The 25,478-nt window shown below is 51.9% G+C and overlaps 1 protein-coding gene across 1 annotated transcript; it reads left to right on the top strand.

Moving 5' to 3' along the window:
- Nucleotides 1-1,716: 1,716 nt before the first annotated feature.
- On the top strand, nt 1,717-24,463 carry Xkr7 (XK related 7). The gene is made up of 3 exons (XM_027945095.2): nt 1,717-2,300; nt 22,155-22,357; nt 23,508-24,463. The coding sequence occupies exons 1-3, from the start codon at nt 1,717-1,719 to the stop codon at nt 24,461-24,463; spliced, it is 1,743 nt and encodes a 580-aa protein (XP_027800896.2).
- The last annotated feature ends 1,015 nt before the right edge of the window (nt 24,464-25,478 follow it).

Below are 25,478 nucleotides of genomic sequence, written 5' to 3' on the forward strand. Positions count from 1 at the left end.
TCTTTCTAAACCACATTGGAATTCAGATCTTCCAGCCCAACCAACAAACACCCCAACTAGTGTAAACACGGCTGTCAGCCTTGAATCCAGTCTGGAAAGTTCCCTTAACCCCTAACTCTTCCAGCTCTGTTTTCAGCTTTGGGCAACAACTGGTACCCCAACCTAAGTATTATCAAGACCAAAACAGTCCCCAGAGACAAAAGCAATGCCAGGCTGCAGGACTGCAGAGGACTACTTCTTCCTGACCCAGGGCAGCTGTCGCCTTTCATCTTTCCTTCCCTGCCACTCTGAGGCTGGGTGGTCCTTCCACCCCCACATCCCACACCCTCCTCCCTCTTTTCCTCCTTCTCTACTCCTTCCCTTGAGAAATAGCAAAGCTTATTCTGGAGCTGAACAATGGGCTTGAATTTGGCTCTAGTACTTTCTGTGTGACTTTGAGCAAATTCACTTCTTTCTTCATTTGTGTTTAGGAAGGGAGAATGTAAAGTACTTCATAAATTGTGGAAATAAAATGAGTTAGTAGTTGTACAGTGCTTAGAACAGTGCCTGGCAAAGAGAGACTAGGATATGGTGTTTGTATAATAAATGCCCTAGGATGTTCAATCAAAGCTAAGGTGGGAGAGATGGGGGAGGGAGGGATGGGGGGTTGGGATAAACAAGACATGGGAGGGACCCCACCTCTTCTCTGATCACTATGAAAATCTCTCCAGACCCAGGACACTTGGCTGTAATAATTCTCTACTTTGGCTGATGGGTCTTCTTTTTAAATCCTGACACAACCACATTATTTGCCTGTTCGAACCCTGCAGCGGTTCCCCCACTGCCTGCTGGATAAAGCTGCCTATGGGCCCTTCAGGACCTCATCCCTCAGAACTCCCCAACTTCATCTTTCCCATCTTTGCACCCCCCTGGATCCCTAGTCCAGACTTGCTGGAAAACGTGCCCTCCAATCCTGGGCCCCCAGCACTTTCTCTCTCCTTCCCCTGATGTCCCCTCCCTCGCCTTTCCCTCTGCGTGTTGCCCTCTTCCCTCCTCCTCCTCTATTAGGGCTGTGGCCATATGAAAGCAGTCCCCAAGGGAGGGAAAAGGAGAGTGAGGAAGAGACGGCAACTCTCAGAGCTGCAGTTTTCTCAGCTTCAAAAGGAAGACAATAAGAAAAGGGACCTCTCAAGATCAAAGGGAAGGATGGAACAATAAGTGAACACTCAGGAAACTAGGAAGTGGCTCGTTAGCATGGAGTGATTGCTAAAGGGCTGTGGGGGGCGGGGCGCCCAAGCTGCTGTTCCCTCAGCCCCTTCATTCCCAGACCCTGACCCCCAAAACCCTGCAGACCCAGGAGATAAATGAAGAGGAGAGGACGGGGAGGGGGCCAATATAGAAGGAAGTGAAGTCCAGGGGAGGCGAGAGAGAGAAGCTTGCGGTTGGAGCCCCGCGGCTCCTAGGAGTCAGAGGAAGGGTGACCCGGGATGCTCTCCCCACCCCCTTGCTCCGGTCCCTTCCCAAGGGGGCTGTCCCCATCCGGCCACAGCCTGGGCAGATGGGGGAGGGGCGGTGCGGCGCCAAGAAGAATGAATAATTGAAGTAGAGGGAGGAGGAGGAGGAAGAGGAGGAGGAGGAAGAGGAGGAGGCAGGAGCCGCCCGCACAGGGTCCTCCCCGCTCCGCACCCCACCCCCTCCGCCGCCCGGAAGTCGCTCCCCGCCTCCTGCTCCGCCAACATGGCCGCGAAGTCGGATGGAGCGGCGGCCGCGGCCGGCCCGGGGCCGGAGGGGGCGGCCGGAGGCCCCCGCGGCAGTACGGGCGGGCGCGGGGAGGCGGCGGCGGTGGCCGGGGGCCCCGGGGTGGTCGGGGCGGGAGGCCCGGGGCCGCGCTACGAGCTGCGGGACTGCTGCTGGGTGCTGTGCGCGCTGCTCGTGTTCTTCTCCGACGGCGCCACCGACCTGTGGCTGGCGGCCTCCTACTACCTGCAGGGTCAGCGCACCTACTTCGGCCTCACGTTGCTGTTCGTGCTCCTGCCCTCGCTGGTCGTGCAGCTGCTCAGTTTCCGCTGGTTCGTCTACGACTACTCCGAGCCCGCGGGGGCCCCGGGACCTGCCGCCAGCACCAAGGACAGCGGCACCGGCGGAGCCGCCATCAGCACCAAGGACAGCGCCGTCGCCTTCAGGACCAAGGAAGACAGCCCCGAGCTGAGCCCCCGGCCCGCGCCCTCCTCGGCCAGCGCCTACCGCCGCCGCTGCTGCCGCCTCTGCGTCTGGCTGCTGCAGACCCTCGTCCACCTCCTGCAGCTCGGCCAGGTCTGGAGGTAGGACAAGAGCAGGTGGAGGGAGTTAAGTCTGAGGAGTGTGGGGACAAGGAGCTGCCTGTCGCCCCAGCCCTACTCTGACCTTTCCAGGTTCCCTTCTTGTCCCGACCTCTGCCCCGCCCCACCCCATTGCAGCTCCCATTTCTTCTCAGTCAGCTGCTCCTGACCTCTGCCCCCCTGACCTTGTCCAACCCGAGTCATCCCCTCAGATCTGCCCATTGCAGGAGGAGGGGATGGGGCAAGAAGGGAGAGAAAAAGATCTTCAGGGGCGTGTGAGTGAGGAGGACCAGGGCTCCTGAGGATACTGAGTCTTGGAACAGGGCCACAGGGCTGCCTCCAGCCCTGACGCCTCCTCTTTGTCCGAGTGCTGAGCCCAGAGTTAGGAAAGATCTCAGAAGTCCTTTCTTGTTCTCAAAGAAGCTCAATTTGGAATTGCAGCCCCTTCCCAACCTCTCAGGAGAGACAGGATTTGAGGCAGCTAAATGACCATCCTGCCTAAACTTCTTGGGCTTTTTGGGAAAGGGTGTGCTGGACTCAGAGAAGAAGCTTTCTGCCTTCTTCTGCTTCCTAAGGACTCCCTCAGTGCCCTCCACCTCCAAAAGGGCCAACAGGATCTGGAATCTTGCATCTGACATTAAATGGTCATTGGCTGCCCTTTAATCCTAGGACAGTAAGGCAAAACTGAGGCTTTGTGCAAGCTGCTCACTTCCAGGCTTCCTTCTCTGCCAGGACTGAAGGTGCCTGCTGTGATGAGTTAATTGGTGAGAGGGGAATTCTAAACCTAGGGCTCCTCTTGAATTCAAACTGCTCTAGTACTTTGGGTCCTCCCATGCAGTGCCAAGATGAGTACACTTACTCGGTGATCACAGGCAAACCTCCTCCTCCCTCTGAGCCTCAGTTTCCTCATCTGTGAAATGAGGGAGGATCCCGACTCTTCTCATTTCATTGGCTTAACTTACCTTTCCTTACCTTTTTAACCTGTTGGGATGGTCAGGTGAGACAAGGTCTGTGAGAGGACCTTGAAAACTGGGACCTATTTGGGGACTGTAATGGATGATCCTGCTTCTAACAGATGCGGGGGAAGCATAAGAAAAGTCACTCTAGAAATATAAAGGGAGATTCTTGCTGTTGTTATATTTACTCTGCTACTTGTTAACACATTTTGCCTAACTCAGAAGATTCAGTTCTGGGTTGAGGGTTGGAAACAGGACTCCCAGGGTTTGTCCCAGCTGCTCACTTGCTGTGTCACCCTTGTTGTGTTGCCAGTTCTTTCTCTGCCTTGGTTTCCTCATCTATACCTGCCAAGATAATGTATATATTGCATTTAGTTTGCCCCGGGGGGAAAAAGGGGATGGAGTACTATCCACACAAGGTGGTGTTATTATTATTAGCTCAACACATAAAAATATTCATGTCTACATCCAGGAACTAATCTGCATTTATCATTCTGTGCCCGAGTGGACAGATGGTGAAAGTTATTTTTAGATTCTGAAATGGTAACTTCCTATTCTTGGTAGCCAAAGCTTCATCCCCCTTTCCCTTCAGCCTAAAGTGGGCCAGCTGCCCCACGACTCCCTGGCTACCCTCCTCCCCATTCAGAATCCACTCACAAGAAGTGAATAGGTCTCTTCTTCCTCGATCATAGACTGAGTTTCCTTCAAATAGGGAAAAAATGACCACAGGCAGGTGTTCTCGGGGGAGTGACTGGAAACAGCTAAGGGTTCACTGAGCGCCATGGCTTCTTAGATAAAAGAGCTATTTCCACTATTTCCACTGTCTCCTAAGTGAGGGAGTTTGGAGGAGATGACTTTGCTGGGATAGCAATCTAATGGCCATGGGGTGGAATCTGGCTCTGGAAGTGTGTTGTGTGGCTTGTATAGTATTTTTAAAACCCAGGGTCCTAGCTTCTCTTGGGAGAAAAAAAAAAGATTGGCTGTGGCAGCATCAGGCCTGTAACAGTATAGACTGGATATGTGTACTCTAGCTTCTCTGCTCTTCCCTTTGATTACATCTGGACCATTTCTCTTAGGCATGAGAGCATTCATTTAGCACAAGAGCCCTAACTTATGGTTCTATAACAATTATTTTATGAAGCATTCATTTTGTTCCAAGCCTACTGGTTGCCTTCTTACCTGCTGTATCTCCTATATCCCTCCTAATAATTCTGTCATGTAGTTAGTATTATAATTTTTACTTGACAGATGAGGGAATAGAGGCTAAGAGAGGGGGCATCCTTGCCCAAGGTCACACAGCAAGGGGTTAGAAGAGCCAGGATTCAAAATTCTCTGCTTTCAAAGCCCAAGTTCAATTTATTCACCATGTAATTCTGCCACTAAAATGTCCCCCGTGCTCAAAGAATTATGAGCCTGAGATTCCAAGATTCCAGGATGATAGAAAGTCAGACTTCTGTTGTACTGAGATAAGAATGTGAAAAGAGGGAGAGGGAGTTGTTCCATCAGGGTGAAGACAAGGAAATAGTGTATACTCTGAGGGAAATGCTGGATTGGAGGAGGTACTTTCAGGAGACTTACATCTTCATCTTTGTTTGCAAGTGACCTTGGGTCAGGCTTTTCCCACCTCTGGGCCTCAGTTTCCATATGTTTGAAATGAGAAGATTAGATTGGATGACTTTAAGAGGCAGAATGTGCCTTTGTGGTCCTCATAACACGCTAGCATGGTGCTGGGAAGTGACTTGCTCAGAACAGCTTAAGGTCATCTTTAGACTTGGGGACTTTCCCTCTAATACCCTCTCTATGTCTAGGCTACAACATTTCTCCCTCTGCCTCCTAATAAGCCCTTTACTCCAGAGGGGTTCTGAAATGAGTTTGTGACCTGATGGTGCTTCATTCCCTGCACAGAACAGAGATGGCTTGAAGAGAGAAGTGGGGCTGATGTCTGCAGAGAGCTGGGAAGGAATTACCCACAGCTGACTGTTCTCTTTGAATTCAGATTGTGCCATCAATTAGGAGAGATTTCGTAGAAATGGCTATGGAAATGAAAAATCCACATATAAGGTCACATTAATCATGTGAGAATTCTGACTCTGGGTCTAAATGACTGACCAGAGCTAAAGTCTCCAGACCCTTTTTCAGAAGCTTGGGCTCCTAAATGTCTAAGAACCTGGCTGAATAGAGGGAAATCTGGAGAAGGTATAGAGAAATCACTGGGACTGGCTTTCCTAGAAATTAAGCAGTGTTAGCACAACATGTTTGCTTACTATGTGAGATGTTCTCACAGATGTGCTGAGTGGCAGGAACAGGGGTAACAAGAAAGGAGGTGTGTATCTGAGCCCTGCAGAGTCAAACCTGAGAGGCTGGCCAGCCACTCACCTCCTAAGCCCGTGCTCCCAATCCTGAATAAAATAAATTTAATCTTAAAGATATTTTTTTCAATTCTTCAAGCTTATATAATGCTGGATCAAAAGCCCAAGTGCTTTGGGAAACCAGGCAGGTAACACGGACATAAGGCACAAGGAGGGTCAGACAAGGGGATATTATGGGGAAGAAGCATCCTGGAAGAGGAAGTCCCACCTTGCTATCCTGACAGTGCCAAGGGAAATCATGGCCAAAGAGTTGTCGAGTCTTGATTTCTCAAGAGAAATGGGAAATTGGAGTTTTTGTGTGAACTTTCCCAATTTTCAATTACCAATTAAGATATTTTAAAATAATATTAACCAAATGAAACACATTTGTGCACCTAACTTCTTGTAACCTCAGGCAACTTCTTTACAACTGATAAGTCCCTTTCACACAGATGTTATATAATCTTAAACATAAAATGAGAGAATTCACCCTGCAGGACCCATGTGAGGTGTTCCAGGCTTACAATCTCATCTCACCTTGACATCTCCCCTCTGATGGCTATTGATAACATCTATTTATTGGACAAGGAAGTTAAGGCTCAGAGAAGTCAAGAAACTCGCCCAAGGTCACTTGCTGAGTACGTGGGAAAGAAGTGAGGGGCCTACCCAGCTTTGCACGATTACCAAGCCCAGCTCTATCCCAGGCATCCCACGCTGATTATGTTGGGGGATCCCAGAGCAAAGTCTCTGTGCAGCAACAGATTTAATTCTTGAGAGAAGAGCAAATAGATCTTTTCAGCCAGATCCTCTGGCTGTGGGCTGGACACCAGCCCATCTTCATCCCCCCCCACCCCACCCCTCTATCAACCCCCTGAGCTGTTAAGCCACTGAGGGCTGTTAAGCCAATTAAGGTCCTAACCCTGTCTCCTCTGACCCTGTGGGCAGCGGAGCAGTAAGCCATGAATCCTGCTTTCCCTAATCTTGAACTCATGGGCCCCAGCTTTGCCCAGATAAGCATGGTTTGCTAAGCCAATTAGTGTGAGACGGCCTAGCCCGGGATTCCTTCTGGGCTGTCAGGATCTGGGCACCTCGAAGTGGAGAAGGGGGGAGGCATTCAGGCTTTGGGGGCCTCCCTTAACACCTCTCCGAGTCTCTGCGGCAGCCCTGCTCCCTGTGCCTCCTAACAAGCCCTGCACTCCAGAGAGGTTCTGAGATGAGTTAGTGGCGTGAGGTGTACAGGTGGGCTCTGGGTCTCTGCTCTGGGAAGCTATATTCTTGGTATAATGTTAAGAGCATGGACCCTAGATTCAAATGTTCTCAGGTCAAATCCTGACCCTACTACTTCCTATAGGTGACCATGAGGAAGCCACATAATTTCTCATCCCTCCTAAAACAGGGACTGTAATTGGACCCACCCACCTCTTGGGTCATTGGGGTTTAATGAGATAATGTGTACAGGGGTTTAGCAAGGGGCAGGTCCCACTATTAAGTGTTCAAAAACCCTTGGCCACAATTAGTGTGTCATCAGCCTGGGATTTTCTATTTGTGGAGCAAAGGTTTATTCACTGAACAGGCAGCCCCTGAGGCCATAGTGACATGGTGGCCATTCATTAATCTGAATTTATTCATTCAGCAGCTAGGCCCTGAAAGAGGGAGCTGGGAGAATTTGTCTGGAGGAGGAACAGGGTCTTAACTTGTGTTTTGCAATGTCCACTCTGGCCACTGAATGGAGGCTAGACTGGAGGGAGGCCAGGACCGAAGTGGCAGGGCCAGTGGTCTGCTTCAAGCTGAACTGAAGGATTTATGTCCTTCTCTGGTCCTCAGTTTCTCCATTGGGCAGATGATGAATGATCAGAACCTGCTCTCTAGAATCAGCGGTGTCCTGCATCTGCCACTTCCTGTGACTCTGGGCAGAATTCAACTGTGCCTTGATTTCCTCATCTGCAAAGTGGACATTCTAGTAATAATACCTATTTCATGTGGCTTGAGGATGTAGCAGATTAAATACTGCGTATAGATTTTTCAGCACAGTGCCCAGGACACAGAAGTATTCAACAATTATGATTAGCCTTTGTTAGTTGTATTATTATGTTTAAAATAGCCCAGGGCTTGGGTTCCATAGTGGTTTTCAAACTGTGTGTCACTGTCCTCTCTCCATCATTTCAACCCAGGTGTCTCTGTTTGTCTTTTTTGATATATTGACTATGTGTCCCATATTTTGCTTTGAATAATCAGTGCCGCAGCTGAAACATGTTTACAGCCTTTGAACTTGTAGTAGTGACCCTCCAGTAGGTTCCTCCCTGCTCTGACTCTGCAGGGCTCCAGCTGGGGCCTCACTACCCACCTCCTGGGAGACCCCTCTCCAGGACACACTGCACCCCACCCACCCTCCTCCCTTGCCCATCCGCTGCAACAGGCCATTAGAGCTGCTCCTAACAGACACAGTGGCGGCAGTTGGGCCCAGCGTCCCCTGTTTGATCTATAAAGACCACACAGGAGAAGCCCTAGGGAGTGGGAGGAGGGAGGACTGCCAGGAAATGGCTTTGAACCCTGACAGCTGGGGCGAAGGTCTCCAGGGAAGGGAGGGAGGCTATTTGGGATCTGCTCTGGCCTCTCTGCTCACCTCCCTGCCTTTGTTAGGGTGTCCAAATTCCTCCCGTTGGAAATTCGATCAGCCTCCGGTTGTCCTCCCCCCAAGACCCCCAATCCTACTTAAAATCCCAGTGATTGTTCTCAAGCTTGGCTCTGGTCCTGCCATCCTGGAGCACCAGGCCAGCCAGGATCCCACCTGTCCTAGGGCAAGTCCAAGTGCTTTGGCCTGGCACTGAGACCCTTGCCCTCTGCCCTTTCATCTCCTCCTGCTCCAGCCCTAGGATGATCTGCTGCTCCCTCTTTCAAAAGCAAGCCCCGCCTTTCTCCCTGGGTAGGGGCTGCCCTCTCTAGCAACATCCCTTCCCACTCATCTCCCAGTGAAATTCTGCACATTCTTCAAGGTCAAGCTCAATTGCCACCTCTTCCAAGAAGCTCTCCCTGGACAAACCAGCACATTTCTGCCCCCTGCCTCCCAAGGCCCCATTTTCCATTTCCTTGACCAGCAAGAGTCATTGTTTTTATAATCTGAAATGGGAATTGCTTGGCAGTTCTGTTTGTTTATGGAAGAGCTACACATGCTTGTTGAAACCTCTGGCAGGACAGACAAGGCTTAGAGAAAGACCCCCCTCCACTCATTATCTCTTGGGGTGGAGGGTGGAGTTAAGATTTCTGCTTAGTAATTATTTATTGCAATGCTTGAAGATTTTACTTTTGGTTTTAAATTAATCAAGGAACACATGAATACATTCAACTATTTTAAAAGGTCAGATAATCCTAAAAATTATAGCTATTAAATAAGACTTTAATCATTCATCTTTACACATTCCTGTTAAATACGAAGTATGGAGATGAGGAATAAGGACAGTAGAGCCAAAACTCTGGCTCTGTCACTTATGAGCTTTGTGGTCCTGAGCAAGTCACTTAATCTCTCTGGTCTTTAGCTTCCTAATCTGTGAAATGGGGATAATGGTTTCTCTGGATGGCCATTGCAGAGGCTTATTGAATTAATATATGGATCATGTTTTGCACAGTACTCAGCACATAGTAGTGCTCAATTAATACCAACATTATTGGCCCATTTTACAGATTTGGAAACTGAGGGGCAGAAAGGAATGGCCTCCCAGTAAGAAAGTAGCAGAGCCAGGTTTTGAAACCATATTTTCAAGCCCATATGTGTAAACACTAGGCAATCCTACCTTCTGCTAGTGAAGTGTGTTCTTATAAAATAATCAAGCATGTATTGTTTTGAGAAGCAGAAGAAAAAAATCAGAAAACTATTTAAAAATTTTAATGTTAATATAAAGTACCCACTGTTGGCACTTGGAGTTCTTCCTCTCAGACTGCCCCCAGGTGCGATTACTCATTCCTCTTCACGCCACAGCTCTGCTCACATTCTGTTGTGATCGGCCTGTCTGCCCACCAGGCTGGTTTTCCCACCAATCACAAGCCCCTGGGAGTTGAGGCCTTGTCCCTTCTTCTGTCTCTGGTGATAACTGGCCCAGAACAGAGCCTCTGTTCCCCAGCCTTGCACAGCTAGCTCTGCTGAGGTCCACAGCAGGTCATTGGAATGTGAAGGCTGTTGAAGCAGCCTTTGAGTTTTGGGCTGACTGGCAGACGCTCAGGCAGTGAAGGAGCCTTCTGCAGTTACGGCTGCAGCGCTGAGGCCTATTAGCCGACACCTCAGCCCTCCAGACTGTCAGTGGGTGGGGCTCAGGGCAATGCAGAAGATGTAATAGGAACAACTGTGGGTTGGGTTACCACAAGGATATAGGCATGAATGACTGAGGGTGAAGGAAGTAAAATTCCTTGTATGCAGTAGGTGCTTAATAAACGTTGGTGTGAACTGAGTAGAACCTCTGAGGTCATTTCATTATTGGAGGTTCAGCAACTCCATCTGTAAAGTCCAGGTGGCGGCTTGAGAACTGTGGTTGAGTTTTCCAAGAATGTGGTCGAGAAAGCAGAGGAGCCAGGGCCCTGGGCCCCGGTGCAGATCAAGTCGCCACGACTTGCTAGCTGTGTGATCCTGGGCAAGTTGCTCCACCAGCCAGAGCTCCTTCCCTCTGTGAAGTGGGGATGGTAATGTATCCACCTCTTAAGGTCAATGTAAATTCGCAGGGCTGGTCACATGGTGTAAGCCCAGAAAACATTCAACGCTGCTATCATTATTTGCCCAGCAGCAGCCCACCCTACTTGCTAAGTATCAAGAAAGAGGATGAGAGAGGGACACTAAAGACCTAACTCTCAATAACCCTCGGTCACTGACCCCCTATTGGGGAAGAGACTTGTTCTTTGGCTTCAGAGAAAGTACGTGGACATATGATGACCCGAGGTTAAAGGCTGCTCTTCAGGCCACCCGCGACAGAGCAGGCTTCTCCAGTGGGGTGAACTCCATCAGCAGAGGTATACAGGCAGAAACAGGCGACTGTGGCAGGATATTGTAGCAGAGACTTCTGCTGAAGCTTGGAGGACACGTTAGACGACCTGAAAAGCCCCTTAACAGTCTCGAGACACTGTGACTCCAACGGGTGGTTTTATGTTGCTAGGTTCCATGATGCTTAACAAATTGGTAGCACCTGGGCAAGTTCAGCCTAAAAATATGTGTGTTTGGCCTGCACAGTGATTTTTTTTGTTTTGTTTTGTTTTTTTAGCCTACTTTTTAATGAAAAAAATTTTTTCCAGTACTGGGAAGTGAACCCAGGAACTCTACCACTAAACTGTATCCCTAGCCCTTTTTATTTCTTTATTTTGAGACAGGGTCTTGATAAGTTGCTTAGGGCCTCAAACCTGTAGTCCTCGAGTCTCAGCCTCCCAAGTCACTGAGATTACAGGCACGTGCCACTGTGCCCAGCATGTCTAGCTTTAATGAAACTTTTTATTACAGAAAAATGTAAACATATATACAAGTAGAGAGAATCAGCTAATGATTCCCTGTGTACCATCACCTCACTTAACAGTTATTAAGTCCTGGCCAAGCTTGTTTTATGTAGGGCAGCACCATGCAGTAGGACTCTGGGTGACAGAATGCACTCTCCAATTCAGTAGTCTCTAGCCACACAAGGCTCTTGAGCACTTAGAATGAGGCTAGTGTGACCAAAGAACCAAATTTTTAACTACATTTAATTTTAACGAATTTAAATGTAAATTAACTCTATCTGGGAGTGTTGGCGATGTAGGTGTTGGAGAGCATAGTTCTAGAGCTCACCCCGTTTTCTTCACTTTCATATTGTTTTGAAGCACATCTCAGACATCCTATCATTGCTTCCATAAATATTTCAGTATAGCTCCAAAAAGATAGACTTTTGAAAAACATCTAAAATATGTAATAGTGCTATCATACATAAAAAAAGGAATAATAATTTCTTTAACATTCACACGTATTTCTTTAATTAGTTGCCAACATTTCCAAGTTGGAACTTTCTTTCTTTTTGCATAAATATCCTAATTTGCAGCTATTCTTCAAAAATTGATAAAAAAAATATTGAAACTTAGTCATTTAATCTCCATTTTCTCTGAGCGGAGCAATAGGGGCTGCCTCTTTGTACCTGGAACCCCTCTAGAGTTCCCCAAAGCCCCAAATAATGCAGTCACCTTGGCCCCTCTGCACATTAATGTTTGAGACCCTGACTCTTCTGTCTGCAATCTCACAGTTAGGCCAGAGACGAATAGAAGTGATGCTTTCTCCCAGCTGTTACTTCCAAGTGCCTTCATATGCCACAAGGAGGCTGGAATCCAGTTCATGACACCCCACCTCCACACAAGGATATCAGGAAAAGAAAGAGGGAACCAAGAGCCTTGGGATTTTAGAACATGGGGTCCCAAGTTTTAGTCTCTGCTCTGATCCAACCCATTTCACAGAGGGGGAGAGTGAGGCCCAGAGAGGGAAGGACAGCTGGCTGTACTCATACAGTAAGGAATGTGAGTGGCCAGAACCTGGTCCCAAATGCTTGGCTTGAGAGCAGTTGGCTGCTTCTCTGCCCAGCAACAGAGGGACACTGGCTGGAAGCTGACAGAAGTGTGCAGGATGAGAGAGGGTTTCAACTTTTCAGCCAGAGCCTAAAATTAGTGGCTGGGAAGTGCTTGGCCTCGGTCCAGCAAGAAAAGAGGTGCTGTGACTCCGTAGGGGGCTGCGAAGGAGGAGGGAGACAGCCTAGCTCCCAACACCACACGGAACGGGAGCCAAACGTGTCGAATCACATTCTTTACTGACATTTATGATTCATTTCACTGCCAACCCCAGGAAGGTCCTATTTTTTACATCCTTGCTGGAGTGCTCAGAATTGAGGGGTGAGCTGATGGGGAAGGGGGTCTGGGCCACCCTGCAGATGAGGTGGCAAATGTTTCCCTGAGAACCCACAAACTGGTCTGGGTCCCTGCAGCCTGGCTCGGCTTGACCTCTGCCCTGTGGTGACATAGGTATCACTCAGCCCTCACTTGGGATGCAACTCTGATGCTTTCTGGCTGTTGGACCCTGCACCTCACTATCCAAGGCCTGCTAAGCCTCTCCGGGCCATCCTCACCTGGAAACTGCTCTCCAGTCCTCCACTCCTGTCCCCCTGCAGTCTGTTCCCTTTAACTTTTTTTTTTGGGGGGGGGGTACCAGGGATTGAACTCAGGGGCACTGATGACTGAGACTTATCCCCAGCCCTATTTTGTGTTTTATTTAGAGACAGGGTCTCACTGAGTTGCTTAGCACCTCACCTTTGCTGAGGCTGGCTTTGAACTTGTGATCCTCCTGCCTCAGCCTCCCAAGATGCTGGGGTTACAGGCATATGCTACCATGGTGCCAGGCTGTTCCCTTTAAAATGCACTATTTGAGACTTTCATGTGTCGTAGTAGGATAAGACACCTTATCTTGGGATCAGACAACACTTTATCTCTGGCCTTCCCCCTTTCTTCTTTGAGCTGCAGCCATTCTGACCACTTACTGCCTCCCTCCTGCCCACCTCAGGACCTTTACTCATATTGTTTCTCTGCCAGAAACTCCCTTCCCTCCCATGTTCATCTGCTTAGATCATGTGCCTGCTTGAGACCACGGTCACCCCCTCTAGAAAGCCTTCTCTGACTCCAGGCCCTTCTCCCCTAGCTCTGCTGGAGCCTGGGAACATGTTTGGGGCCTGTGGGGAGCCTGGGGGATGTGTTTCTTATTAGGTATTTACAGGATGGTTTGATTAACACACAGGCCCCCCACGAGACTGAGTTCCCGACAGATGGGCTCAGCTCATCTTGCTCCCCACTCTGTCCTCCATAGTCCCCGGCATATAACAGGTCCTCAAAAATGCTTGGAAAATAAATGTCAAGCGGGGTGGGGGTGTAGCGCAACATGACAGAGCATGTGCTTAGCATGTGTGAAGCCCTGGGTTCAAACCCAGCTCCCAAAAATAAATCAAATGAACCTTCCCTTTCCTGAGACTCATGTCTTCTCATCTGGAAAATGGGAATCTCATTCGCAAACCTCCCAGGGCTACAGTGAGGTATAGAAAGTATTGAATGAATGGTAGCTATTTTCTGGGGGGGCAGACAGACCCCCAAAGGAGACCTGCCCTGTGAACTTATCCCAGAGGGTCTTCTTTGATCCTCTGTCTCTGGGGGACACATTCAATAAGCACCAGGGACAGCCAGCCTGGGAGTGGGTCTCAGCCCCACCAGAAACGAGACTGAAAACTCCAAGCCTCCTTCTTCCCAGTCGGCCTCTGATTCAAACAACCCTTTCAAACCTCCCCTGATCGAGTGCCCAGCAATGGGCTGGCTGTTTCTTACATATTGCCACTCTCTGGTTTTCCCTTTGAGGTGGATATTGGGCTGACGGGTTCAGAGAAGGGAGGCAACTGGCCCAAGGCCACACACAGTAGGTGAAGGAGCCAGGATCCCAGCCCAGGTTCCCTGGCCCCTTGTGTGGGCTCCCTGCCTCTGTGCTTGGTGCCTGTCCTCAGGAGCTGGTGAAGCAGAGCCTGTGAGGCACGGTCACCCTCTTCATTCTTTACTCACTCAACAAGTGAACATGCATTGAGTTTTCATGATGTAGCAGGCGCTAGGGACAGCCGAGAACAAGGTAGACCTGTCCCTGCTCTCGTGGAGCTTAGTTTCGTGGAGAAGGACCCACGACAAATATGTCAGCAAGTAAATTAAGGCATTTTGGGTTGTGATGTGTGATGAAGGAAACATGACAAAAACTGACCAGAGGGGCAGAAGTACTTTGGAAAAGTGAGGGTCTGGAAAGCCTCTCTGGGGAGGTGACACTGAGCCCAGGTGACTAAGCAGGTTTACTGGGCATCACTGAGACCTTGCCAGGCAGAGACCCTGAGGCTGGACTGGGCTTGCTGTGCTCAGGAAGCACAAGTCCAGCAGAGCCAGGGGGCAATGAGATAGAGCCACACGAGGCCTCAGGCCATGGTGAAGATTTATCCAAGAGTAGTGGGGAGCAGCTTGGCCTGACTAGGAGTTCACGAGACCCCCGGGCTGCTGCAGAGGACAAGCTCTGAGAGGCCAGGATGGAGGCCAGGAGGCCAGGCTGCTGGGGTACACTGGCTCGGACCAGAGTGGTGACAGTGGGGGAGAGAAGCACTGGGGCTCAGGGCAGCAGGGCCTGCATGTTATCAGAGCTGGGTGGGTAGAGAGGGGCCTGAGGAGAGCTCCTCAGGGGAGGCAAGACTCTATTACTGAGGCCCATTTTATAGAGAGGACTGAGGCCCACAGTGGGCTGGACCTCCCCAGAACCCCCTGGGTCCCCTGACTCCTTCATACTAGTGTCATTTTCTCCTCATCTTTCTCTAAACCCATAGAATCCCAAGAGAAGCTTCTAGGTCCGTATGTCCAACAGGGGTCCTCCCAGGCAGCCCTGCTGCACACCCTCCGTGGTTCTAACAGAGGCAGCCTTGATGGGCAGCTGGGTGATGGGGACATGGAATGGGTATGAGGCTTGCTGACCTTGTCCCTTCTCCGACTCAAGGGGCCATGGAGAGGCCAGACCAGAGTCCTAGGTCTGGCACTAACTTTTTGTGTGACTTTAGACAAGTTCCAGTCCATTTCTGAGTCTCAGTTTCCTCATCTGTAAAATGAGGGTAATAGTCGTACCTACCTGAAAGGCTTGCAGTGATAAACGGACATGCTAATCTGAAGTTGGCACCTAATAAATGTGATAAATGTGGGTTGTTATCATTATGATTAACCCCTGAATACTGTCCCCTGCAGAGTAGTGATAGGCTTGACTGGCGGGAGGGTCCTGCTGCCTCCCGACCCCAGCCTGTTCAGCCGTCAGTGGTCTTCAGGGCCCAGCCCACCTTGGAGACCACAGAACTCGCCTGCAAGCCTGAGGCTGGTTCCTGGATGGAGTGGAGCGGGGGAGCCACTGGAAGCTGCTGTTTTTGGCCCAGAGCTGTGAGGGGGTGTGGGGAGGGGCGAGAACACACACTCGGAAACACCGAGACTGACAGATGGAGGAGCTAAGGATGTGAGAGACACAGACAGACAGAGAAGGACCCAGAGTCAGGGAGAGGATGAGCAGGCAGGAGAAGACGACCGGAAAACTAGCAGTTCCACTGAGCCACGAGCTGAGCAGCAAGCCAGCAGATGGACCACGCAGCCCAGGGACCAAAAGACCCCAGACAGACAGATTCCCAAGCAGACCCAGGATCTAAGACAGACAGGAAGACAGACTTAAAAAGTGGAACCAGTGTCCCCAGGGATAAACAGATCCTCACAGCATCCAGAGGACAGACAGACAGGCTGACTCAGGATCCCAGGGTCAGACTAACAGAGGGACTCAGTACTGGAACAATGTGGCCCATAGTCTCAGGGACAGTCAGACTGACCCAGGGTCTCAGTATGAGACTGACACACAAATGATTGCCTCACAATGATGTAGGGATGGGTAAAGACGCTGACCCTGTGTTCAAGGGACACACACACAACAGGCAGATCTGAGCCACAGACAGACAATGACCCAGGATCAGAGGCCCAAGGTGGGGCCAGGTTTGACTGAATGAAGACTAAGGCTTGGGCCAGAAACCAGCCTAGGGCCAGAGACTCAGGGTGATGCAAAAACAGGAGAGACACAGGGTGGCCCAGATGCTGAACCCAGAAGCTTCCTGGCTTCTCGGGAACATGAGCCCCCCTTGTCCTCCACCCTTTCTTCTATTAGAGCAGATCCCTCAAACTCTGGGGGACGCTGGGAGTTTCCTGGGTCACAAGAGGCAGTTGGGCCTGGAGAGAATGGAATGAGGTCCCATCTAGTTCTTGGCCCTGCTCCTTGCTGGTGGAGGCCCCGAGGTCCAGAAGAGGCAGCTCGTGGATCCCTGAGCAGAGGGATCTCGTGTCCTAATTGCTGGCTGCTCTCCTCTCCAGGGCCTTTTGCTCCCAACCCCAATAGAACACACTTATCAGCCCCTTCGAGTCCTTCCAGAACATGCTTCTCTTAGCACAAGACTGGGAGACAGCAAGTTAAACTCAAAGTGGACTTCTGAGTGCCTCTGTTTCTTCATTTATAAAATGGGGGCAGCAAAAGTCCCCATTTGAGGGCTGACTGAAGTGCTGGGCTCCCATGGGCTCAGGCCACTCAAGTGTGAGAACCGCTGGGAGAAGAGAGGCCTTACAAGGACCAAGGGCATCAAGGAAGCTTCCTGGAGGAGGAAGGACAGAAATGAATCAGGGAGGAGAGGACAGGAGGAGCCTGTGAGATGCCCTGGCTCTATGCAAATTCAGGTAAAGACGTCCAGGGCCCTCCAGGATCAGGATGGAGAGGCTCATGTTTATTCATTCATTCAGCAAAAATGTATTAAGTGCCTATTCCATGCATTAATGCAGGGGACACAGCGATGGCCAAGGCAGAAAAGTCCTTTGCCCTCATGGAGCCCCAGTGATAGACTAGAATAGAAAAATAAAAGTCTAAATAAATGAATAGATAAATAAGCCTATTTCATAATATTGAGAAGATAAGAAGACCATGAAATGTGACAGACTAGAGTGATCTGGTGAGGGTGGCAATACCATGGTGGGATGGGAGGCCTTGGAGGCCTCCCTAAAAAGGTGACATGTGAGCTGATGAGAGGTCAGCCACAGAGGGATCAGGAGAAGGGGTGCCCAGGTCCAGCGAGCAGCATGTGCAAAGGTCCTGCATCAGAAGTAGGTCTGGCTAGGTTCAAGAAACCTCCAGGGCACCTGGTGGGGGGGGGGGGGTTAACAAATGGGACAGTGGCTTGAGGTACAGTGAGAAATGGACAAGGCAGATGGTCTAGAGCCTGAAAGCCCAGGGGAGAAGCTCAGGTTTGATTCCAAGTGTGATAGGAGGCCCTTGGAAGGCTTTGTGAAGGGGAATGACATGATCTGACAGCTTTTAAAAATATCCCGCTGGTCGCCATGTGGAGAGTAGACCAGACGGGGGGGAGGGTGGATGCAGGGAGCCTACAGAGAAGGCTGATGTGGCCATCCAGGCAAGAGATGACAGTCGCCTGCACCAGCTGGTGGCATTGGAAAGATGAGCAGACTAGGGATAGATTTGGAGAAAGGAAGATGTGCTCCCCTCCCCCGAGGCTGGATTCCTTGCCTTGAGCTGCAGCGCCCTTCTCTGTGAGTCGTTCAGTCCCATTTATGGTGATACCAACTCCTTTCAAGCCAAGTGGGATGTGGGATAGCCGAGTGGGATGTGGGATAGCGTAGGCTTCCTGGAGGAGGTGTCAAGAGAGGCTGTTGGTAGTTAGGAAGTGCAGAGGCCTCCACCCAGTATATGTTCCCCTCTCCCCCAACCACGTGCACATCCTGCTACAGCCTGAAAATCATTCTCAAATCTATCATGTAATTGAATGCTTACAACAGGGAGGGTAATAAGGCTCAGAGAAGCAGAGAGAGACCATCCAGGGCCGCACAGCAGGTCCAGCGCAGGGCTGGGATGCAAACCTACCAGCAAGCCCAGCATATTGTCATCTTGCCCTTTAGTTGCTCGGTGGCCGTGACACAGGTAGGGTGGCAAGTTGCCAACTCTGTCCTAGAGAAGGGGAAACTGAGGCCAGAGAAATTAGGTTGCATATCCTGGGCAGGATTGTTGTAAGACCTTTGAGGGCTCCGCATCTATCAGGCATATTAAAATGCAGCCACATCAAACATCAAATGTAAATTATATATAACCAGATAAAAGCCAAATTGCAGTTGACTGGCTGACATCATGTTCTGTTTTGCAGACATTTAATTAAACATTTATTAATTTTGATTCTGCAGTTTTTCCCTGTGTTTTAGAGCCAATTTTTTTCCAGGCCTCAAACATTTTCCTAGGCCCATGAACATCTCGCAGGCCCTTGGCAGCGAGTACCTAGCGCCGGCTGGAAAGAACAGCCAGTTTGGCCCTGTTGCCAAAAGGGGCAGAGCGAGGCAGAACCCAGGCCTCTCCTCCCCAGGCTGCAGCATGCTCTTTGTGCTCCCTGCCGACCCCATGTTCCTGGGGCTCGGACGCCTTTCTCCCACGGCAGGAGCCCTTTGGGCTGGGGGAGCCCTTTGTCTGCAGTTCGCCCAGAGCTGGCAGAGGAGAGGGCAGGAATGGGCGGGGAGGTGGGCAGGCGGCCTGTCAGGTAGTGATGGGTGCTGGCCAAGGGCCGGGCTTCCCTCATGCTGACCCAGGCCCGGAAACAGATGGTCTTCCAGCCTGAGAGAAATGTCCAGGGTGTCGCCCTCCCCCAACTCCCCAGGCCCCTTCACATTGGACCAGCTGGTCTCTCCTTCCTGTTCAGAGCTAGAGCTGTAGAAATGGGTTGGGGAGGAGGGGCAGGTGTGGAGGCTGGGAAAGACGGCCTCTGTTCTGGCTCCCTTAGAAACGCCGGGGCCATCTTGGTTTCCTCCTATAGCTCCCCACCTTTGGTCACCTTCAGGCCTGCCCTCTGCCCTTCCTGTTTCCCCTGCCCTAGCTCAGTGCTGTCACTGCGGTTCTGAACCAAGGCCCAGCCCCTCCTGGCTCCCCTCCAATCCAGCTTCGGAGCCAGCTTTGAGCTACCGAGCTGGCCACGTCACCTCTGATTCTGGGATGGAATTCAGATTCAGAAGAAAATCTGAAGACTCCAGTCCAGATTGGTGTGTGAGTGTGTGTGTGTGTGTGTGTGTGTGAGAGAGAGAGAGAGAGAGAGAGAGAGAGAGAGACACGCCAGGATGGAAACCAGGGCCTCCTGCACACGGAGCACACACTCCTCTTTCTCCAGTCCAGAATTTGATGCTCTTCACAATTCTAGTCTTTTTATGCTCCTACCCATTAAAACCCTCCTGTCCGGGCCCATGCGAACCCTGGCCATTCCCTCACATGGCCAGGTGCCTCAGGCCTCTGTGCATCTGCTGGTTCTTCCACTTGGAATGTCCTTCCACCTCTTGGGCGCCTTCAGTGCCACTCCATGCTGTAAAATTGAGATCAAATCTTTCTTCCTCCTGGAACTGTTACCTGACTTCCTCCCCCAGGCACAGTTATCATCTCTTGTCTGGGTTCCAAAGCGTCTTGAAACATCTGTTCCCCCTCCTACCGTTACTCCTTCCCAGGGGTGTGCAACAGGTAAGGACAGAGCAGGTGGCCACGGTGCGCTTGCTGTGTCAAGGAATGACTCTGGCTGCTAAGATCCTTAGGTGAGGATAGGCCCGGGCCCAGAGAACAGAAGCTACAGGGAGACAAATTTCCACTCGTTACAAGAAACACAATCCGGCTCAGGAGCTTCTCCGAAGCTGCAGGTAGCGCAGAACGAGGCAGTGGGTGTCACGCTCGGGCTGGAAACAGCTGAGGAATCCCAGCACTGCCAGAGACTCACAGGGAGGCACCTGTGCATTTTCCAAGGCAGTGGCTGAGGGACTAGCCCTCCCCCCTTCTGGATGCCAGTCCTGTAATGTGTCACATGGAGGGTGTGTCTGCGGCACCATCTGTGCCAGGAGGATCCGGGGATGAGGATGAGGGCCCTAAATTGGATGTTCTTGGCCACATTTTGGGGGGGAGAGTCTGGCTCTGAAAGGATCCCCAGAGCCGTCCAGCCCATCCTCTCAACAGAGGAGAAACAAAGGCCCAGGAAAGGCCACACAGCTGTGAGACGAGGAGAGCTGTTGGAGGACACTCTGGGTATAAGCTGGTCCCATGGCACCGCAGTCCTGTCTCAGGCTGGTAGCACAACAGGAATACAGCTGGTCCTTGTCCCCAAACAACATCCCGATAACAAAATGAGAGCACATCCATCTGGGAATAGACTTTCCAAATCCCTGGTTCTTCAATTGTAGATCCAGGCAACAGGATCACTAAATCTGTGTTGGGATCAACTGCCAGTTTCTCGGGGCACGCATTTTTGGAGTTTCCCTCTATGGTTTCAGCAGAAGCCTGCCTGCCCCAGGAATCAAAGAGCTTTGGGGGCTAGGAAGGAGGAGGGTCTGTGGTCATAACAGCTAGGAGTGGAGCTGTTGAGCAAGAGAGGGGAAATCAGACCCAGAGAACTGTGTGGACAGGTCTCATTCATCCTCCCTGGGTACTGCACTGTACAGTGTACAAAGCAGCTTCTCATCCATTTAATTAATCCTCATAACTTCTCTGGGAGGGACTAACTAGGACTCAAAGAGGGTCTTCTCAAGATCACACAGTAAATTAAAATTGGGAATTGAACCCAGGGTTCCGCGTTCCTTCCCTACCTGCTCCAGGATTACCAGAGTTCTGTTGAACTCGACACACTCGCAGTCGGACATGTATGCGTTCATTCAACCCACATGGATTGAGTGCCTAGTGTGTACTAAGAACTGAGGCTGCAGCAGTTAGCAAGCCGAACTGACCACTTATGAAACTCACAGTCTGAGGGAGATGCGTACCCCACAAGGACTAGGTGAGGAAATCAGGCAAGCAGGAGAAGCATCTAAAGGTGGAAGGCGGTCAACAGACGCTTCCTAAAAGAAGTTGTGTTTAAAAGCTGATCTCTGGAAGAAAGGCAAGACTTATTCAGGTTTGGGGCAGGGGTGGAGGACAGAGGGGGGATCAGGCAAAGGGAACAACAGACGCAAAAGCTCAGCAGTGAGGGAGAGCACGGGAGCCCTGGGTTCTGTGGCCTTGCAGAGGAACTGGAGCCCTGAAGTTTGTTAGGGAAAGTGGCATGAGAGGGGGCCGCAAAGTCTCAATGCCAGGAGACAGGGAGCAACTTCCCTGCGCCCCCATGTGGGGACTGGGCCCTCAGAGGCGAGCTCAAGAACAGGTCAGGAAGCTGCTGCAGCAGAACTGGGGGCTGGTACCAGAGGCTATACCTGAACTGTTGATGGTTTCCTGTAAGAAGCAGTGCCATCTAATGGTTAAAGTGCTGCCTGGGTTTGAATCCTGGACTTTACAGTGTGCAAAGTAGCTTCTCATCCATTTAATTAATCCTCACAACTCCTCTGGGAGGGACCAAAGAGGGCTCGGAGATGGTCTTCCTAGTTGTGTGATGTTGGACAAATGATAGGCCTCTCTGGGTCCCACTTTCCTCATCTATAAAATGGGGATGATGAAAAGGTATCCTTTAAGCTTAGGGCACTCTGAGGTGTCAGTAGTCTTTCAAAGAAATTGGGATTGGGGATGGTGGTGCACCCCTGTAATCCAAGCTACTAGGAAGGCTGAGGCAGGAGGCTTCCAAGTTCAAGGCCAGCCTCAGCAACTTAGCCAAATCCTGACTGAAAAAAAAGGGGGGGGGGGGGCGCTGAAGATGAACTCGGTGGTAAAGCGCCCTGGGTTCAATCCCCTACAAGAAAGAAAGTGGTCCCCGCAATGGTGATGATGACCCTGTATTAAGGCCTTCCCTTGTGTCAGTACTTGAAGCTCCTGAGCCCATTCGGTGCTCTCCAGCCACAGCCCCCACCCCCACCCCAGGTGATCCCCCATCACCGTTTTGCAGCTGAGGGAGGGGGCTGGGCATAGCAGGGACTCCCTGCTCTTGAGGGTGGGCCCTGGCAGGTGACAGCCAGAGGCGGAAGAGCCGGGGGAGCTGAACCCGCGTCCCCTCCCGCAGGTACCTGCGCGCCCTGTACCTGGGGCTGCAGAGCCGCTGGCGCGGGGAGCGGCTGCGGCGCCACTTCTACTGGCGGATGCTGTTCGAGAGCGCCGACGTGAGCATGCTGCGCCTGCTGGAGACCTTCCTGCGCAGCGCGCCGCAGCTGGTGCTGCAGCTCAGCCTGCTGGTGCACCGCGGCCGCGAGCCCGACCTGCTGCCCGGTGAGCCCCGCCCCGCCCCAGGCCCCGGGAAGCCGTGAGCGCCGCTTCAGGGCCGCTGGGTCAGGGCTGGGGAAGCCCGCCCTATATTCTCATCACCCTCCAAGCCTCTCAAGACACCTGGTCCCCCTCGGACCTGGCCCCTCACCACCCCTCAGGTCCCCTGGGCACCCCCTCCTGCCCCTCCCTCCCCCTTCACCAGGGCAGACCAGACCCTGCCCTTCACCCCCTCAACATACCTTAGATGCACTGGGGAGTCCCCTGTCCCTTCATTCCCTAAACCTTTTTGATCCCAGCCTGCATCTCCAGAAGACTCCCCTACCCCACAGATGGCCCAACTGCCATTGGTTTCCAGAGAACCTGTCCATCTGCTGTCCCACTGGAAGTCCTGGGGACACCTCCAAGGCTTAGACCTGGTCCCCTTCCTATCTTTCTATAGGCCCTCTTCACTCCCACCTGCCCCTTCTAGAACATTCCAGGCCAGCCCCCTCAACATCAGAGAAAAACTGCCAGCCCTGTCTCTCTGGGGCACCTGGTGCTGTCCCCACCCAGACCCTGCCCAAACTACCCTCAGTGTCCCAAAACACTATTACCACAACTCAGACCCCCTGGGGATCCCTTTCCCAGCATAGGAGCCTCACCTGGGATCTTGTCTTGAGCCCTCAGATTTAAGTCCTAGGTGTCCCTCCACACCTAGACTCAGCCTGGTGCTCCATGTCTTCTAATGGCCCCTCCTGGCTCCCCATGCCCTAATCATGACCCCCTCTTTACCTCTTCTTCCACTCCTAGAGTCCTGATCCTAATTTCCCACCCTCCCACACTAAGACCCTTGAATCCTAATAGCCCCATACTAGAGTCCTAGACTTCACCCTTTTAGATACCAAAATCACCCAACTTGGACGCCCCTTTATGCTCCACACCTGCAGAAATACCCAGCCCAGCCACTCTTGCTCCACCTCACCTCATCATTGTTCTTGAGGACCTCCCCCTAAACCCTCTCACACTTCTGCAGACCCAGAGACCTCACGCTTCCTCACGCTTCCCTTACGCCTCCTCAGAACCCAGCTCCTGACCCAGACCCTCCCCTTCTCCCCAGACCCCAACCCAGACCCACCCTAACCCAGCCCATCCCATCCCCACCCTCTCTCCACAGCCCTCTCCACCTCTGCCTCCCTCGTGTCCCTGGCCTGGACGCTGGCCTCCTACCAGAAGGTGCTACGAGACTCGAGGGACGACAAGCGGCCGCTGTCCTACAAGGGCGCCGTGGCCCAGGTACTGTGGCACCTGTTCACCATCGCAGCTCGCAGTCTGGCCTTCGCCCTCTTCGCCAGCGTCTACAAGCTCTACTTTGGCATCTTCATCGTGGCTCACTGGTGCGTCATGACCTTCTGGGTCATTCAGGGGGAGACAGACTTCTGCATGTCCAAGTGGGAGGAGATCATCTACAACATGGTGGTGGGCATCATCTACATCTTCTGCTGGTTCAATGTCAAGGAGGGCCGCAGCCGCCGCCGCATGACCCTCTACTATTGCATTGTCCTGCTGGAGAACGCAGCGCTCACTGGCTTCTGGTACTTCAGCCGCAACTTCTCCAACGACTTCCACTCGCTCATCCTGGTCTGCGTGGTGGCCTCCAGCTTTGCGCTGGGCATATTCTTCATGTGTGTCTATTACTGTCTCCTGCACCCCAATGGACCCATGCTGGGTCCCCAGGCACCTGGCTGCATCTGTCCTGAGACCCCAGGGACGTGTGGCCCACCAGCCGATGCCATCACAAGTCCCCCACGGTCCCTGCCAAGGACTACAGGCGCCGAGCGAGATGGGGCCTCCGTGGGGGGTGAGCGTGCAGGGACCCCCACGCTACCTGTCTTCCAGGTGCGGCCTGGCTTGCCTCCCACACCAGTGGCCCGCCCCTTGCGGACAGAGGGGCCTGTCATTCGGATTGACTTGCCTCGCAAGAAGTACCCAGCTTGGGATGCTCATTTTATTGACCGCAGGCTCCGGAAGACTATCCTGGCATTGGAGTACTCCTCTCCCGCCACACCCCGGTTGCAGTACCGCAGCGTGGGGACCTCCCAAGAGCTGCTGGAGTACGAGACAACCGTGTAGGCCACAGTCTGCTCTGACAAAAAGGGATGGACTTGGCTGATCCCACATCGACTACAGTGTTGAGCCAGGAATTTCAGGGCCACCAGGCTGTGGGGTCATGGATCTGTTGATCCAAGGGTAGAGTGGCCCCATCATTGGGTTCTTTTTAAGGGAGGGGGCTGTCTTATGGAGACTCCAGCCCCAGGCCCCATTTACAGCCCTGTGGCCAGTTCCCTAGATTCCCCTGAACCAGGGCCCAGGGAATCAACTGGTGCTACACTCCTCATGAGCTGCCCCACTTTCATGGGGCCTCCGTACCATGCCTGTTGCAGGGGGCCCGCACCCTCTCCCCTGCCTGGCATTGTCCACACATTGCCCCTGGTGAACCTACCAGAGGAAGGGTACTGTCTGGAGTTCATGGTGAGGCCCTGTGCTCCTTGGGGGTATGGCAGTGGGCTGCCTCTGTGGTGGGAGGGGATCACTGAGAAGGATGGAGGAGGCCATGGGAGGTGGGGGTGAGTTTGGAGCATCTTGTGGACAGGATCATCATAGTACCTGGAGGGTCTGAGGCCTGGAGTGAGGCAAGAGGGCAGCTGAAGGAGGGAGTAGGGGTGGGTGGGGAATTGGGATGGGGGCTGATAGTGCAGAGATGGAAAGAACCCCAAGGGGTCCAAGCTGGCATAAACCTGGAAGGGTGGAAGATCTGGGGGAGGAGAACCTGCAGACCAGGGTCAAGTCCAGAGAAGGACTCTTTGGGAAATATACTTCGTCGTGGGCTCTGTTATGGATGAGGTTTGACACCTTGGGTGAAAATATTTCAAGGAGGCATTTTTTGCTCTAGATGAACATCCGGAACATTCCTAAGATCTTGAGCACAGCAGATAAAATGTCCAGGAGGATACATTGTCTGAGTTCAATTATAGATGAGGATCTAGCTCATTTGGCAGAAGAACTATTGTAGAGATGTGCTTAGGTCCAGAAGAAGTTCTAGAAGAACACTTAACTGATGAAATGTCCTAGGAAGTCTGTCATAGAT

This window comes from Marmota flaviventris, chromosome 2 (genome assembly GCF_047511675.1).
Source record: "Marmota flaviventris isolate mMarFla1 chromosome 2, mMarFla1.hap1, whole genome shotgun sequence".
Classification (NCBI taxonomy): Eukaryota; Metazoa; Chordata; class Mammalia; order Rodentia; family Sciuridae; genus Marmota; species Marmota flaviventris.

Bases quoted from the DNA above. Each gene is read 5' to 3' on its own strand.
- Xkr7 (XM_027945095.2), top strand. From the start codon at position 1,717: ATGGCCGCGAAGTCGGATGGAGCGGCGGCCGCGGCCGGCCCGGGGCCG. The intron at 2,301-22,154 runs GTAGGACAAGAG...CCCCTCCCGCAG, and splicing joins CAGCTCGGCCAGGTCTGGAG to GTACCTGCGCGCCCTGTACC. The intron at 22,358-23,507 runs GTGAGCCCCGCC...CTCTCTCCACAG, and splicing joins CGAGCCCGACCTGCTGCCCG to CCCTCTCCACCTCTGCCTCC.